Source organism: Terrapene carolina, unplaced genomic scaffold (assembly GCF_002925995.2).
Source record: "Terrapene carolina triunguis isolate 2854851 unplaced genomic scaffold, T_m_triunguis-2.0 Scaffold97, whole genome shotgun sequence".
NCBI lineage: Eukaryota > Metazoa > Chordata > Testudines > Emydidae > Terrapene > Terrapene triunguis.
In genome coordinates, this window is record NW_020664448.1 from 108,179 (window position 1) to 125,149 (window position 16,971).

General features: G+C 44.1%; 1 protein-coding gene across 1 annotated transcript in view; it reads right to left on the bottom strand.

The window, feature by feature from the left end:
* Window positions 1-5,884: 5,884 nt before the first annotated feature.
* Window positions 5,885-16,971, bottom strand: part of C2CD3 (C2 domain containing 3 centriole elongation regulator) — a 74,828-nt gene continuing 63,741 nt past the window's right edge. Inside the window, exon 33 of the mRNA XM_029911560.1 lies at window positions 5,885-6,994. Coding sequence (XP_029767420.1) covers window positions 6,851-6,994 — 144 coding nt within the window. The 3' untranslated portion in view covers window positions 5,885-6,850. The remainder of the gene's footprint in view (window positions 6,995-16,971) is intronic.

Sequence of the window (16,971 nt, forward strand, 5' to 3'; positions counted from 1 at the left end):
AGGTTGTTACTGTCTGTGAGGTGCTCACACACTAAGGTGTGGGCTATATAAGAACACAGCCAGCACATCCAAGAACACTGTCATTAGCTCCATTGGGAAGCTGAGTTAGCGGAATAGGCAGGGTGTATGGCTCTAATTTATACCCCCTTATGCATTTGGCCCCTTGTCTTTTCCTGGCCGGAGAGCACCTCCCATGCTAGTTGTGCTAAGCAGAATACAATGTCACTGCCAGTTAAAAATATCAGGAAAACATTTTGGACCTCTAGATTTGGGGCCCAAAGTGAGTCGCAAGTGCCTGCTAGCAGGCAGCACTGTAACCTCAAGCATTCAAAGACCACGGGTGAGGCCCCAGAAATCACAAGATAGGTTTAAAAATCATGAGATTAAACAAACAAACAAACATGTGGTGTGGTTTTTATTTTCCCTCTGGTTTTCAAGCCTTTAGAATGCATTTGTGTCACATTTCTCTGCCTGAGGTGAATGAAACACAAAAGGTAGCCAAACAGCACAGCTTCTGAGTCTGACAAACCTGAAGATTCAGCGGGGAACTGATTGCTCTCTATAAAGAGAGAGAGAGAGAGAGTGTGTGTGTGTGTGCGTGTGTGTGCGCGCGCACACATACGTACATACGTATGTACCAGGGAGGGAGAAGAGCTATTGAAGCTAAAGGACATTGTTGGCACAAGAACAAATGGGGATAAATTGGCCACAAATAAATTGAGGTTGGCAATTAGAAGGTTTCTAACCATCAGAGGAGTCAGGGTCTGGAACAGCCGCCCCCCACCCCCCAATAGTAGCAGTGTGGGGCAAACAACCAAACTTGTTTTAAGATGGAACTTGATCAGTATATGAATTGGATGATACGAGGGATTGCCCGCGATAGCTGAGATTGGACTCAGTGACCCAGGCGGCTCCTTCCAGTCCTACGTCCCTATGTAAACCAGGGTAGCACATAGTCTCTGGTGGAAATAATGTACAATGCGGCTGTTTCGGCTTTGCAAACCTTGGTGGGTTTGGGTTTACGTGAACCCTTGTGAATTTAACTCTCTGGCGACCACAGCTGGCTCAGCGCCTGAGTTGGAACTTCTACGTTGCATCTTTCCGTCCGCAGCGTGAAACCAGAGCGGCCTGGCTGGGCTGGGGTAGCCTCTAGTGGTATGAAAATAGATACTTTCATAGCAAGTGAGCCCGGAGTTCAGCAAGGACTCACCCCAGCAACTGTTCCAGCTATTTGCAGAAGCTGCTTCTGTGAAGTGACCTCAGATGCCTACGGATGACGTACTATTCGAAATGGACCAAGTGACCCCAACTCACAAGGGAGGGGGGAGAAACTGCAAAGGCTACAAGTGTCAACAGGACCATGTGTGAACATTCACACCAGTCACCTGCTCTCCTGGCCTGGGGAGGGGACAGCTGGGGACACTTCAGCTTCTAGCCAAAACACTGCAGGTAACTTAAAGGAACATAAATACTGCATCCCGGGGCCATCCAGCGTTCCATGTAATGCTGATGCAGCTCAGCTGCCCCCTGCCTCAGTTTCCACATCTGTAAAATGGGAACATGCTTTGAGCTCTGCTGCTGAAAAGTGCTCTATGAGAGCTAGGTGTTGTTATTATTACCCTATGCGTGCTGTGAAATTAACTGAAGCACAGTTGGACGCTGATGTGGCATGTGAGCACACAGTACAGGGGAAGGGTGGTCTTGTGCCTAAAGCACAGAGGAGAGCATCAGGAGAGCTGAGTTCTAATCCTGGCCCTACTGCTGACTTGCTATGTGATGATGGATGATTCGTGTTCATCCATCTGTGCCTCAGTTTCTCCATTTTTAAATTGGGGAGAATAATACTTGCCCACCTCACAGTGTGAGACTAAATTCACTGATGGTTGTAAAGCACTTTGATGGAAGTTGCTCTAGACAAACGGGCTAGGGTACATCTGGACCACTGCCCTCAGATGGATTTATTATGTATTTATTATATGTTGCTTATCACTACAATATGAGAAGGAAAGTCACACTCTGCCCCAAGAACTTACAGTCCAGAAGCCAGACACATAGTATTCTAAATAGAAAAATGGCCTCTATGTTCTGGGGCAGGGACAGTTCTTGTATGTTTGTACAGCACCTAGCACTCTCTCGGCACTATCAATAACAAATACTAAAGTAACAGAAGATTTACTGGGAAATCCAAGGGTGCAGATAACGTGGAGTTTGTTTTCTCCCTCTTTCCTGAAATGGTAATAAATTCACCACCTGTGGTTACTGGAGAGAATCAGAACTGCATAATTGAGAGTCAATGCCCATATACTGCTAATGGAGATTCTCCTTTATATCAAGTGGTAGGGGGCCTATGCTTTAGGAGGAGGAACTGGGTTCCATCCCTGCTGTTGCTGCAATGTAGCTTAAGGACACTGACAAAGCTCATAGGTGACGATTAATTTCTTAGGATGTTAGCAGCTGACCAGGCTGTCATGCACCTATTTGCTCCTTTCATTGGTGCAAGAGGTTGAGGGATGGAGCTAAGAGCCAAACCCCAGAGAAAGCAGACATGACAGACCCCCAATGGGGAGAAGGGGCAGGGACAGCAAAGGAAATGGATGACAAGACCAAACTGTCAGTGGGCCAGGGCAGCGAAAAGGGCACTAGCAGTCTTGTGCCTGTGGTGACGCAGACATTCAGCATGAAACCCACATGTCAAAGTCTGTCCACCTGTCCCAGTCCTAGGCTAACCCTGCTGTTTGTTTATGGGAGGCTGCTCTGGGAGCAATTTCCCACATGGACGTGGGCAGATTTCAGCTGCTGGGTTCACTCCAGGGGATGAACCACTATGATGTAATGTTCTCTCTGACCCCATGTGTGGCCAGCTGTGCCAATCAGAAGTGTGTGTGTGGGGGGGGGCAGGCTATAAGAGCGTGCGCCTCTGCTGATTTCCAGTCCTGGTGGTGTATTCTCCCCAGGGCTTCTGTTTTGGAAATATTAGAGTCTGTCCAACAAGGGCTCCGCTGGTTGGAAGAACAAAGAGTTGGGGCTCTGGCGGTCACTGCTCAGTGGGGGAAACTGGTCTGAGAGGGAGTCCCTGTTTGCTGCTGGGGGCAGGGTGCCAGGCAGGGAGAAGTCCCCGCTGCCCAGTCTCTATTCAAGTGCAGAAAAGATGGAGGAACTAGAGAACCCTCTCTAGTCTCTGACCTGCCAAGGACTTGTTACTGGGAGGATTTAGGCCAGGAAAACACACACTCCTCTCCCTCTGCCCATTCTAACCGAGGGGGTTAGAACAAGAGTCCACCTGGGACAGAAGGTCATGCCACGGGAGGCTGGCCCCGGGCTTCCATTCAGGTGGATGGGAGAGGCAGCCTCTTCCCATGGCTTTGCTGCAGCACAGCTCGATGCCACTGCATACCGCTGATTTAGTACAATGACAAGCTCTGGAGAATCATCCAGGAACTCAGAGAGATGCCACACACGTGAAACCTGATTGAGAGGAGTGCTTTTTAGTCAGACGGCTTAACGTTTACACTGCTGTGCTGTTAACACCTACCACTCACAGGCAGGAGAAGCATTAGGGAGAAAAGATGTCATTGTTAAAGATTCAACACCCCAAAAAAACTAGCAGGGAAAACCCCCGCCACTTGTGTGCGTATGGTAGGAAATGGACTTTCTGGCTCTTTATATCCCTCAAGGGGCATTAACCCATTTATTCCCCTTTGCAGCTCACATTTAATAGGGGTTAGTCTGCTTTTGTAGTGCAGAGAGCCTGGGTCCCCTTTGTGCCTGACGCCCCCATCTCAGCCTGATGAGCACACACAGAGCTTTTCCTGATAAACGCTCACCACACTTTGGCCCTTGGCATCCCCAATGGTAGTGCATGGATTGTTGTCAAACAATTACATGCTGCCTCCTGTGCTCTGTTCTGCTGCATGTATTTCAGTGAATTTAACTCAGGCAAGCAACAGGAACTGCTTGCTCTACAGGTTACAGCGGATGATATAAAGAGGAGGAACGTTTGTAACTGGCTACAGCAACACAGCCGTCCTTGCACAGTCAGCCTTCCTCTGGTCCTTTGCTCAGTGATGGTGCTCCTGTTCCAACTGGTATTTAGCAGCCTCTCAGGACACACTCAGCCAACATTTGTCCAGCCAGCAGCTATTGAGTTGCTAGGTTCAGGACATTTAGATCAGGGTAAGGAAAGTCACCTGTTTACAGAACTCCAAGATGCTCCATCTTGATTATTCACCTGTGTCCACAACAGCACCAAAGACATCCAAAAATGTTAACACAATTGCACCAAGCATGTTGTGTGAAGGGGATGCAGTGACTCAGATCTCCGTGCACAATGTAGCCCAGGTTTTCCTGGTGCTGCCTCATGTTACAGGAGCTGGGCAAGAAGCTGTTGCTCTCATGAAGGAGGAGGAGGAGAGGGTTGTGTGCATCAGAGATATTTACACACCTATGCTCACTCTCCACCTCCTAAACATTCATTGTGGCTGGTAATCTGGAAAATGGAAGTGTTTGTCAGACAGGGGAGTGGAATAGTTGGGACTTGGAATTTATTTTACGAAGGACCATGGCAAGGATGGCTCAGAGTAGAAAGGCCAACCTGATGCACTGTGAAATGGGCATTTAGTTTCCGTGCAGCGCTCGTTCTGTTCATTGAACTCAGCGCTGATAAGCAGCACGAGCCTGGAAGATTAAATGTCCTGACATTTCTCCATCGGAACATGTACTATGTGGGCAGCAGCAATGCCAGCTTCCTGCAAGCTGCCTTGCACATTGTGCCTGAACTACATCCTGCTAGGCTGCCTCCACACTGGCACAAATCAGTGTCACACCTGTAACCATCCCCCAAGGGAAGTAGTATTGCAAACAGGGCACTAGTGACCGCTTACAGGGGCGCCGGAACAATTTTTATAATGGGGGTGCTGAGAGCCATTGAACCAAACTGTAAACCCTGTAGGTAATGGAAACCACTTCAAGCCAAGGGGTTTGGCAGCACCCCAAGTTCCAGCACCTATGACCGCCTAGGCTAAACCAGAGCAAACCTCAGCTGTAGACAAGAAAAAACACCATCTGACTGGGCGGGGGGGGGAGCTTGTCCCTGTGTGAAACGTGGGTAAGCGTCACCAGTGCAAAACACAGCAGGTTTGCAGTACTGCAGCTCCACCTGTTGCTAGCTGGTGATTGCAGAAATAGGGACTAATTCCCAATAGAGCTGTGGCCTGTTATCTAACCTGGAGAGCTGAAACAGTGGTGAATTACGCAGCTGATTTTTCCTGGTGTAGACAAAGTGCTAGAGATGAGGAGAGGGGATTTGCGGCTTTTTGCCGCATTCAGTCCTTGGCCTCCTTACTGAGACTGCCAACAAGGGGCTCCTTTGTGGCAGTTCTGATTAGTTTGGAGACACGGACATGTGTCCACTAGGAACACTGAGGGCTACAGACTCATTCAGTGTAGACCCCCAAACTGCATCATATAATAGCTTTTGAATACTATGGACCTAAATTAGATTTCAAAGGAGTCATCATTGCTTGTTTCCAAGCTAACCAGTTCCCTGGGGCTAAACATTTTCAGGGAAAGGCTCCCACAGACAGATGACTTTTACGAAGTCCTCTCCCAGCAAAGTTACTAAGGCCCAGACCCTCAAAGGTATTCAGGTACCTAACTTCCATTGATTTCAATGCCCATGGGACTTAGGTGTCTTTAAGGTTCTGGGCTTAAAGGCACAATCCTGCACCACTGAAATCAATGGGCGTTTTATTGCTGACTCCATTGGGAGCAGGATCAGGCTCTAACTTTTTAACATGTGAACAATAACAATTCTAAAATAACATCTTAAACAGCAGGAAGGCACAAAAATACAAGTTTTATTTTATTGAAAAACTTTATCATTAAAAATAAGTTAGCATGGTTTGTGTTTAGATCAGTTATCTAGAGACACTTGAAACTTGTGATTTTTTAAAATTAGAAACGACTACATAAATTAATAAAAATAAGAAAAATAATTTGTCCACAAAATTCCATACTTGCTAGCAAAACAGTCTTGCATAGATAATTTATTTTACAGTATCTGTACATTTTACTTACAATCTACCCAACCCATATAAAAATAAGCCTTACTTCAGCATTCAAGGCAACAGATTTGTCTTACAAATCAACATGTTTTTAAAAAAGGTCATTAGCATACAAAACAATGACTGTAGCTTCCCAAGTCTGGGTTGTCTGGGCACATCTGCATGGAGACTGCAATTGTGTGTCTTGTTGCAGAGGATTCCAATGCACTTTTTCTCCGGGGAAAAAAATAAACGGATATTTCATTTTTCTTAAAACTGAAACAGCTTCTAACTTTCCCCCCGTGTGTCAAGAAAAAGTAGTTTGTCCGAACAACTGGAAGTTCCATTACCTAGCAGGCAAAAAAGGGTGATTAGAAGAATTTCCCACAGATGGGGCTTCCCAGAGATCAGATGACAATGTTCAGGTTACTAAAGTCAGTCAGTGCCTTTCTCCAGAGATCTGATCTTGCAAGATGCACAGCACCCTCAACTTACCAACAGACCCATGGGAATAGAGGATACTCTGCATCTAAGATTCCCTGTTTGACGTGGGTAGTTAACTCCTATTTAAATGAGGAGCAATTACACACATTAAATCAATGAGAGTAGAATTTACTTCTCTTATTTCTCTTTTAGGAGAGTGGGTTCTATGCTGACATGGTGGGGGCGGGTAGGATGAAGTTCTTTTGAAGTCAGAAGAGTTAAAGTCATTCCCTCTCCCCCTCCTATTGAAAGCGTCAGTTTCCCCAAAATGTAGAGCATGAGCACTAACGCCGTTCCTCTCTACACAGCCACTTTGCATACTTCTGCTATTCTTTTTTGGACAACTGTGCAGAAAATATCCTGGCGATTCTTTTTGTTTCTTCTTCTGGCAGATCAGCTGACGTCAGGTTTGGTTTGTGACGGTTCTGCCTTCGATAGGGAATCCTCCCAGCCGCGGCACCATTTCCGGTCTAAGGAAGGGACAGTGACATAATATTAGACACCACTTAGAACTTACACAGCAGTGCTTTACTGACCATGAGGAAGCAAAGCAATGCTTCTGGGAAGTGCATGGCTGATGCTTGGAAATCCAAAGAGATTACCTTTCCTGCTCTTCTTGCTTCCATGAAGGATATAACCTACTGGACGGGCTGTATTTTCCATTGATCTCTCATTCTCCTTTAAGTGATTTTCCTCACGTTCCACACACCAACAAGCATAATGGCTCAGTATGGCTGACAGGAGCCCCAAGTTAATTATCTTCCTGTAGCTTCTAAAAAAGCTTTGAACACCTCCCTTCCCCCCTCCCCCACAAAAACGATTAACTTTAAAGGGACACTGTCAGGTTAAAAATCTATTTTAAAGAAGTTTCCTCACCTTTGTTACTAACATCTTAGATTATAAAATCAGAATTTTTTTTTAAATTATAGTCACATTTTCTCTATTGCTGTTGCTTGCTTACTTTCTGCATTTCTCTATGTTGCACAGTTTAGTCAATTTCACTTTACAGCTCTCACATATTAACATGGTGCTGCACTATCTGGGTTGGAAACACTATCTGGGGAGCGAATAAGGGAATGTATTTGTTTTAAAAATGCTGTAGACATTGGGATTAAAAAGAAATGGAAACATTTCTATGGTTTCTCAACAGGGGGCCAAATGTGAGCTGTCAGTGCCCCACTTCAATGGCTTGAGTTATTAGATTCTTTAGGAAGATGGTTTAGCTCGTGTGTGTGTTAATATCACATCCAGGTAGTGATGGATGACTGCTTAGAAGACACAGCACCAAGGATTTTACTGTGGACAGCAACCCTGTAAGTGGGTGGAGGATCCACTAGATGGGGGTTTATTAGGTCTTTCCCATCTCTAATTTCTAGGATTCTCAAAAATCCACTTGTTCTCCTTTCAGGGGTGCTGGAACAATTTGTATAGTGGGGGTGCTGAGAGCCATTGAACCAAACTATAAATTCTGGATATAATGGAAACCACTTCAAGCCAGAGGGTGCGGCACCACCCCTAGTTCCAGCACTTATGTCTCCTTTGGAACGAAGGCCACCTGTGAGCTGCATTCAAGCTGTCCACTTGTGGATCCTAAGAACAAGTGTCCTCTCCAGATCTTGGACCCTTCTCAAAGTATTTGCTCTCTGAATGTTCCACTTACAATATTTGGTCTCCAAGTACTATACATTGTCCTCTCCATTATCAGTAATACACTCTAACAAAACTCCTTACCCACCTTATTCTTTTCTCACGTTGGAAGCAATGGTCCCCCCATGTTTTAAACTCAAATGGATAGGTTTTTTTGTAAACATCTTCATCTTATACAGCATCTCCACTTGCCAAATGTCTGCTCATCTCTGTGCACCAGCAACTGTTCCTTTAGGTCAGCACAGGGTAACTGTATCTGGCAACTAACTGCTGTGGGGGTAGGGAGGACCCGCCCCAAAGGCCTATTTGTTTCTTAACCTGGTTTTTGAAAATGACTTCACAATGGAACCGTCTATTCCTCCCTGCCCAAAATGATTTAGGGTCTGCAGTATTTCCCCCCACAAAATATTTCAGGAGTCAAAGCTGGGCCTAAAACTAGATACGAGCCCGAGCTACAAAATTCAGATATGGATTTTAACTCTCAGAAGTTTGTGGATGGCACATCTGTGGGTTCAGGTCTCTCTCTATGCAAAACCCTCTGCTATTGAAGTCAGTGGCGTGATGCCAGATGGTCCAGACTCTAAAAACTAGCATTATAACCCCTAGACACACCCGCTATACGTCCTTTCCTGTAGTCAGACCTTTCCACACAGAAATTAGTCTAGTAACAGAGACCCTCAAAGTTTGAAAAAACTCTTTTGACATAAAATGCATATTCATTTACATTATTTTAAAAAGCAGCATACATTAAAACACAGGATTAACATTGACCACTCTGAGGCCTTCCTCCTTCACTCAGCCCCACTATACACACAGAGAAAAGCTGAACCCTGGCAGAGGGACTTAGGAAAACTCTCTCTCTCTCTCTCTCCAGTAAGTTCAGAACCAGGCCAATTCTGGCAACCACAGAGATATTAAGAGATCAGTTTGTCTGAACTGGAAGTAAGACTGAGTGTTTTAGGAGCACATAGCTTGGCATAAACTGCACTTCTCTTAACACCGGTTGTAGACTTATACTCTAAGCATAGACCAGCCTGTCTGACCTTTCACCCACATAGCTGGGCTGTCTCTCTTGAGCAAGGCTTCGCAGACTAAGTCACAGCAGATATCTCTTGAAAGGTCAAGGTGTCCTAAGGTGCTCAGCTCTCCCCAGAGGCAGACAGTATCGGGAGGCCTTATCTGCCCACTCCCCTCCTCAAGATGTATCGTTTTATGGGGGAAACGGTTCATTTAAGAACAGGTGGATTAATGGCTTATCTTATTTGGTTATTTACACTTCAGATACAGCAACACAGTCCACTGAATATTCAGCACTGCAGTAGTTCTGCTTTGGATGAGCTTTGTATGAAAACAATCCATGAAGAAAAAAACAGCCCTTTTCCTCACCCCATTTCCTTGTGCCACCCTTACCAGGCCACTTGCGTCTGATGAAGTGGGCATTCACCCACGAAAGCTTATGCTCCAATACTTCTGTTAGTCTTAAAGGTGCCACAGGACCCTCTGTTGCTTTTTACAGATTCAGCCTAACACGGCTGCCCCTCTGATCCTTACCAGGATGTCAGCCTCCTGTTCTCAGGCCTTGCTACATTTACACCCAGTGCCTAAGGCAACCCCATTCTAACACTGCTGAAGCACAACACTGTTAAGAAGGTTACTTTTGTATTCCACGTAGAGATGAGAACACGATGTGTTATAACCACGTTAAAAGACTAGGGCCAAGATTTTCAAAAACAGATTTCTAAACAAGTGACCTGATTTGCGGAAAGGCTGAGCACCGAGCAGCTTCCACTGAGCCAGGTGTGGGATAGCTGTCCAGATTGCACCGATACAAACACAGCTTGGTGGTGTGGAACCACACACTTTCTGCACACACAGCTGTATGGTTAAAAAAACCTGTTATGTGAACACAATGTGAATTCTTTTATTGCAACCAGTGAACATAAGAACGGCCATACTGCGTCAGACCAGTGCTCCATCTAGCCCAGTATCTGGTCTTCCGACAGTGGCTGGTGCCAGATGCTTCAGAGGGAATTAACAGAACAGGGCAATTATCGAGTGATCCATTCTCTGTCATCCAGTTCCAGCTTCTGAAAGCAGAAGGTTCAGAAACACCCGGAACATGGGGTTGAACCCCTGACCATCTTGGCTAATAGCCATTGATGGACCTATCCTCCAGGAATTTATCTAATTCTTTTTTGACACAGTTATACTTTTGGCTTTCACAATATCCCCTAGCAACGAGTTCCAAAGGCTGACTGTGCATTGTCTGAAGCAGGGCCAGCTCTGGCTTTTTTGCCACCCCAAGCAAAAAAAACCAAAAAAAACCCAAACACACACCTGCGGGGCAGCCGGAGCGCGCAGCCCGCTCCCAGCAGGGCGCTCCCCTCCTCCGCACCGCCGCCCCCTACAGGGCGGCCGGAGCAGCAAAGCAAAAAAAAACAAACAAACAAAAACCTGCGGGGCGGCCGTTGCACCAAATCAGAACATTTACTCTGCAGGGGGCCAGTGTCAGATAATGCTACAGCCCTGCAAAACCTTCTAATGATGTCCTCTTTAAACATACTGAAGAACACATCTTCAAAGGGGTGATAGATTATATCTGCTACTATAGTTCCAATGGGATTTCCTAAATCTAAATAGAAGTTGGAAGAAACTGATTGCAGGGCTGGCAACAACAGAAGCTTAGAAACCTGTAGAATATGCTTACCACCCATATACAGCTTCCTGTCTGCTCTATGTCCCTCTCAAGGTTGCTCAAAGATCAAATCAGCAGCTTATTCGCCTCACTCTCCTCCCCCTGCCAAGTGTCTGTGAAACAGCTGAAACATTAACACTGGCTGGAGAAACAGTAACCAGTTCGAACTGGCTCTGCGCTAACTCTTTTGACCTATGCACACGGTTAGTAAGCAAGCAAGTCATCTTGAAAATGTAAAACGGGAAGCATAGGTGGTGCTGATAAATAGCTTTCCCTCTCTCCGTGCACAAAACTGCTCTGACTCCAGATTAATTTCTTACCACAAAAGTTACATATTTGAAAAGTGTTAAGTATCTTTCTCAAAAATAGCTCGTCAGGATGTCACCCTACCCCACTCCTAGAAATTAGTTTGATCAGATCATACAGGTCCTTCAGCTATTATTAAAGAACCCAAGGCAATCTGGGGTATTAACTCTACTGTCCTGTCCAAATTCCAACTTGGATAACTATGCTGTGCTTCCCTACATTTCTTCTGTAGTTTCAGGTGGATGCAGTATTGTTCACTTCTTGTTCTAAACTGTAATTTACTGTGGGCTATTTGACATCTGGCCTGTTTCTAACCTAGAGGTGTCTGCATTTCAGGGGTGCGTATAATGATCTTTTATATATCGTTTGTACATCACTTTACATTGTGAAGTGCTTATGGAACCTTCACAATGAAAGGAACTAGAGGTAAGATGACTAAAGAAGTGGATTTATACTGTACTAATGGCAATGGGTTTTTCTAGTGAATTCTCAAGCCAAGGCTACGGTTCCACATTACTGAATACGTTGTGTTGTCGGCGATATCGGGAACAAATAAGTAAGATTTGAGTAGAGGCTTCGTGAGAATATTTCTCTTTAAACCTTCTCAAATCTTACCCCATTTGTTCCCTATATCGCCTCTAATTTATATTTATTTTAAGAAGTGCCAGAATGTAACAGTCCCATTTAATACTCTGCCATTCCACTTCTTATAAAAAATTTGACATGCTCCGTCTGTGGATCTGGAATGTACAGAACTTCTATTGCATTTACCTTTCTACTTTGGTATCTCCCCTCCCTTAAAATGCTGCAACTCCTCAGCCAGCACTCCTGCTGCCTGATGTACTCCTTTTATTAACTCCAAAGCTGCAAAAAGCCTGGTAATAATGCAACCAGATTAAGAGGGGATATGATCAGAGTTAACAAAATAATGAATAGTATAGAGAAGGTAGATTGGGAGCTTCTGTTCTGTCTCTCAGCAAAAAGAAAAAAAACTGCATTCAATGAAACTGAAAGATGACAAATTCAAAACTGATGTTTCAAATGATGTGTGATTAGACTGTGGAACTCATTGCCACTAGATGTTGAGGCCAAGAGTGTAGCAAGATTCAAAGGAGGCCTGCACATCTATATTGATAAGAATATCTAGAGCTATAATTGTGCTAACAAACATTTTGGAAGGGATGTCAAACCTCATGCTTCAGCATTTAAGCCAATCTAATTATTAGGGACCAGGATGAGACCTTCATGGGGAGCATGTTATCCTACATTTGCCTGCTGTAGGGTTTCTGGAGCCTTCTTCTGAAGTGTCTGGTGTTGGCCATCATTGGAGACAAGATACTGGACTAGCTGAACTGTGGGTCTGATCCAGTACAGAAACTCAGAGTCAAAGTTTAACGTCAGAAGGGACTACCAGGTCAGCTAGTCTGACCTGCATATCACAGGCCACTAACCACCACCCAGCATCTGCGCACCAAAACCAACAACCAGAATTATACCCAAGTATTGCAGCCCTCAGGAGACTAAACTATTGTGTGCCATAGGCAGAGAACAGGAGGAACGAAGAGGCACCAATATCCAAAGCCCCTGCAATGGCATGGAATTGATTAAATGAGATCTATGCAGATGTTCCCAGCAAGTGACTTGTGTCCCAGGTTGTGGAGGAAGGCAAAAAATCCTATGTTCCCTTTGTGTAACCTGGGATCTGGTAGCAGGGGGCTGTGTAAATCTGCCTGTTCAAGAAGTCCTTGCATCCTCACTTAATGGACCATTTCTCCTCCCTCACTGTGCCCGAGTGCGAGGAATCACCTGAGCACCCTGAAAAACGCAGTTAATACTGCTCTTTATCAACAGAGGCCAATGTAGGACCATGTGAGACTAACTCCAATTTGCTCCCAGATCTGAGCCTGCTTCTTAGCATCTGTGGCATTCCCAGTGGGACATCAACCCATCCCCATGTCAAGTTCCAGTGAAACAGTATTACTGTGTAAAAACAAAGATTTTCATAATAGTTCTCCCTACAGATGTTAACTCTTGTCCATATTCTCTGTTGATCTAAATGGCCAGGCCTTCAGAAATGTATTCCCTTACTCAGCTTTAGAACTTGTTCTGTAGCTGAAAGAGAACATTAGGTATATAGTCTCTGTCTTAAAAAAAAAAAATCTAGACTACAGAATTCCGTCCACTTGGTGTTAAAGGATTTTTAGCTTTCTGCTGTGTTTGCCATTTTTGTGAGCACATTACAACTGATGCAGGTCAGTTTAGCAATCTCAAACATACAAACTCATATCTTGTACTTAAGCAACAAATATAGCCTGCTCCCACTGAAGCCAACAGGAATTTTGCCACTGACCTTTGCTGGGAGCAGGATCTCGCCCTAAGGCAGGATAGCACACCTTGGGTAATGTTATAAAGGCATAAGAGAACATGATTATCTTGAAATCAGTTACCTGGAATGCCTCATTGCTATTATGCAACAGACTTTACACTTTTTAGATCTGTTCATTTCTTGGATGCAACAGAAATGGCTGACTGAAAAATCACTAGTTGCGCCCAAAGTTCTAGTCATTCCATTATTATAGCTTTTATGATAGTGACAGTTGTTACAATTACAGTGGGACTTTGATTACAACCCTGTTTTCACATTCTCAACATTCTGAAAAACTCTCCTGGGGCTGAAGATTTCCATTTTAGAGCTCAGCCCTGAAGTAAATTTTTTTTTTAGAAAGTGAAGCACATGTTTTAAATTCTTTGTTAAATGATTAAAGAGTGTAGAGAAAATTATTTAAAGACTTTTTTTTGCTTAAAAGTAACCCAAAGACCACTGGAAAAACCTTACTCTGCATGCAAATAGACCTTACAAGTTACCCTGTGATGCTTGCAGACCACTCATGAATGTGAGTACCAACCTCAGGGCAGACTGTTACATACCAGGGCACAAACCACTCCAGACAGCCAGACACATGCATCCAACATATAGCCCAACATGTAACTGTTACGTTTGCAACATCTGTGTGTGACCTGAAGTGAAAGACATGTCACAAACTGGCCTTTCAACTCAAATGTCATCACCTAGGGGAGGTAGCTGCCTCAGCAGAAAAATACAGTATAAGATGCCACAAGTCTGCTGTTACAAATCACAAAAGACCGCTATTCTTGGTCACATTTAGGACAAGTCATTAATAGACTAAAATTGCCCAAAAGAGCACACAACTCAGAGCTGAAAAATGATAGAAATCATATGTAGGCTGACCACTCCCTATTGGGCTATGAATCAGTGGTGATTAACTTGTGTGTTTCTGAGAGTATATGGACTATATTATGCTTGTAAAACAGGCCACAGATATGTGAATTTCAGAGAGATGTACGTAAACTACTGCTGGATAGGGCACACTATGCCCCTTTTGAGATGTGTCAGATACATGTATCTGTACTAATGCCCCTTTTGGAGGGCACACATCCTGCCATAGGTACAGCTGTGGTGCAGAGATGGCTGCTGGTGCTCTCAGATGAAGAAGTTCCATTTTTGTTGCTATACATTTGCAGATCTGGCTCAAACCCTAAGCAATGACAGGCACAGGAAAGATGTTCTCAACTCACATAATATACCGGAAGTTTGAGTATTAGGCTAAGCAGGGTGGTTTAGCTTCATTGTACTTTTGGGGATAAGCGTACAGACAAGGTATCTACTTTTATAGCTAGCTCTGCACAAAAATATTTACTGTTTAAAATATGTTAGTGCCTCGCAACGAGTACTGCACTTAGTGAAACGTACTGTACCAATGTGGCATTTTTATGATGCACCTCTGACATCAAAAATTGTGACTCCCCTTTAAAAACAATTTTAACGTCCTGCATAGTTTCCAGAACACACACTTGAAACCACACCATGTTTACTCCATTCCTAGCCAGAGAAACTGTCTGTGTCAGTTCAGTTCATGGCCTGAATGTTGGTTGACACCTGCTCTGGTTTCCTCTTTCTAGGTCTCTGAGCCAATAAAATCACACAAGATCTATGAATACCTGATGCACAGCCTTATTAGAGTACATCTTTAATCCGCAAAACAGTAAGAGGAAAGAGGCTCATGTATAAAAAGATCATGCTTTGATTATCCTTTTATAGAAATGGCAATGATTTTCCAGGACACTGCAGACGAACTCAGGATTATGTCATGACTGTGTGCCAGGGATACAAGTAAAGTGGACAGTCTTATGAACATTTTATTCAGATCTTGAGGCTCAGGCTGTTTAAACGTCAAAGAAGTCTGGGTAACAGAAAGAACTTTGAAAACATTGCATACCTTGGTGCAGTGAGTTTGTTTGGCAGCTGATTTTATTCTTGCATTAATAAAAGTGTGAAAACAGTTCTAGGCTGCACAATTACATGTTCCGAAAAGTGACACTGCACCTACTTTTGGTGCCTGTGCAGTAGAAGGTTTGTGTGAAGCCATGAGGCTTGCTGGGTGTTATGCCTTCTAAATTCAGATTGATTAAAATCATCTGCATGGACTGTAGAGCAACCCTTTCTTCTCGAGCATCCTTTCCTTGGCAACAAGGGAAAGAATTTACATTTCTCTCCAATACACGATGATGACAATTTTGACAAGTATAAGTTCCCTAGCCCAGGTTCTCTAAATATCTTGAGCATAGGAAAATAAGTCCCTAGTTGAAGAGAAGTGGGGGCAGGAAGTGGTAACTGGTATGGAAGCAATAAACTAGGAATAATCATAAGAGGCAAGAAAGGCGGATTGTATTATTGCTAAGGAGTTCCAGCCTCGTAATGAATACGAATCTAATATCTTGAGGGTCTGGCAAGAGACACAAGAGGCTGTCCCATGATACAAGGGGGCTACTTCCAATTTGCTTTGATGGTAAATTGGCTTAGAATATGAATGGAAAAGATATATCCTGGGTAGAATGCTGCTTTCAGTATAAAATACCTACCCTGTTGGGACATTCTTGGAGGCAAGAACAACAAATCTTGATAGATTAAAAATAACAAAGCTTATTTAACTGTCTGGCTTTTAAAATATGTTTTCAATAAGGCCTCATACTGATGGGGTGATCAGTTAACTATGAAAGGAAGAGAACTTCAACTTGGATTTCAAAGCTTAGATCCTATTCTGGAATCTCCTTACTTTTTATTATTCTATCACGATAGCATCAAAAAAGCCCCAGTGTGGTAGGTGCTGCCCAAGCATATAGGAATGCATGATTCCTGTCTGGAAGAGCTTACGATCTAGCGTAAGAGAAGATGGAGCAAGTGAATGCAAGAAAGAAAAGGAGGGAAGGGAAGTCAAGAATAAATGTTTGTGTGGTTATGCAGACTGGATATGTGCACAACTCAATGGTTCTGAGTCATTTAAAAAGTAGTTAAATGTTTAAAATCAATAAATAACAGGCAACACTGGCTGTTGCTAAACTTGCAGGTCATCAGAAATGGTCTTGAGAAAGGATTTGAAGGAGAGCATATGACACAGATCAGTTCATATTATGTTGAGGCAGAGTGGAAGAAGGCAAGGAGATGCAGAAGTTGACAAATGGGGGTGTCAAAGCTGGCATTGCTGGTGGATCAGAGGGGCAGAGGATGAACAGGTAAGAGAAGACCAGAGAAGCATGGAGGAGACTTGGGAAGGGCCTTGAACACGGGAAGCTGGAGCTTGATGTGGTGAAAATCTGAATCTAGTGTTTTTTTAATTTTGTATATAGCTCAGCAAAGCTCAGACACCAGGCCCGTGATGCCAGGCTTCAGGCTGAAACCTGAGCTGCAGCCTCCACTCAGTAAAGATCACCAACCTGTCC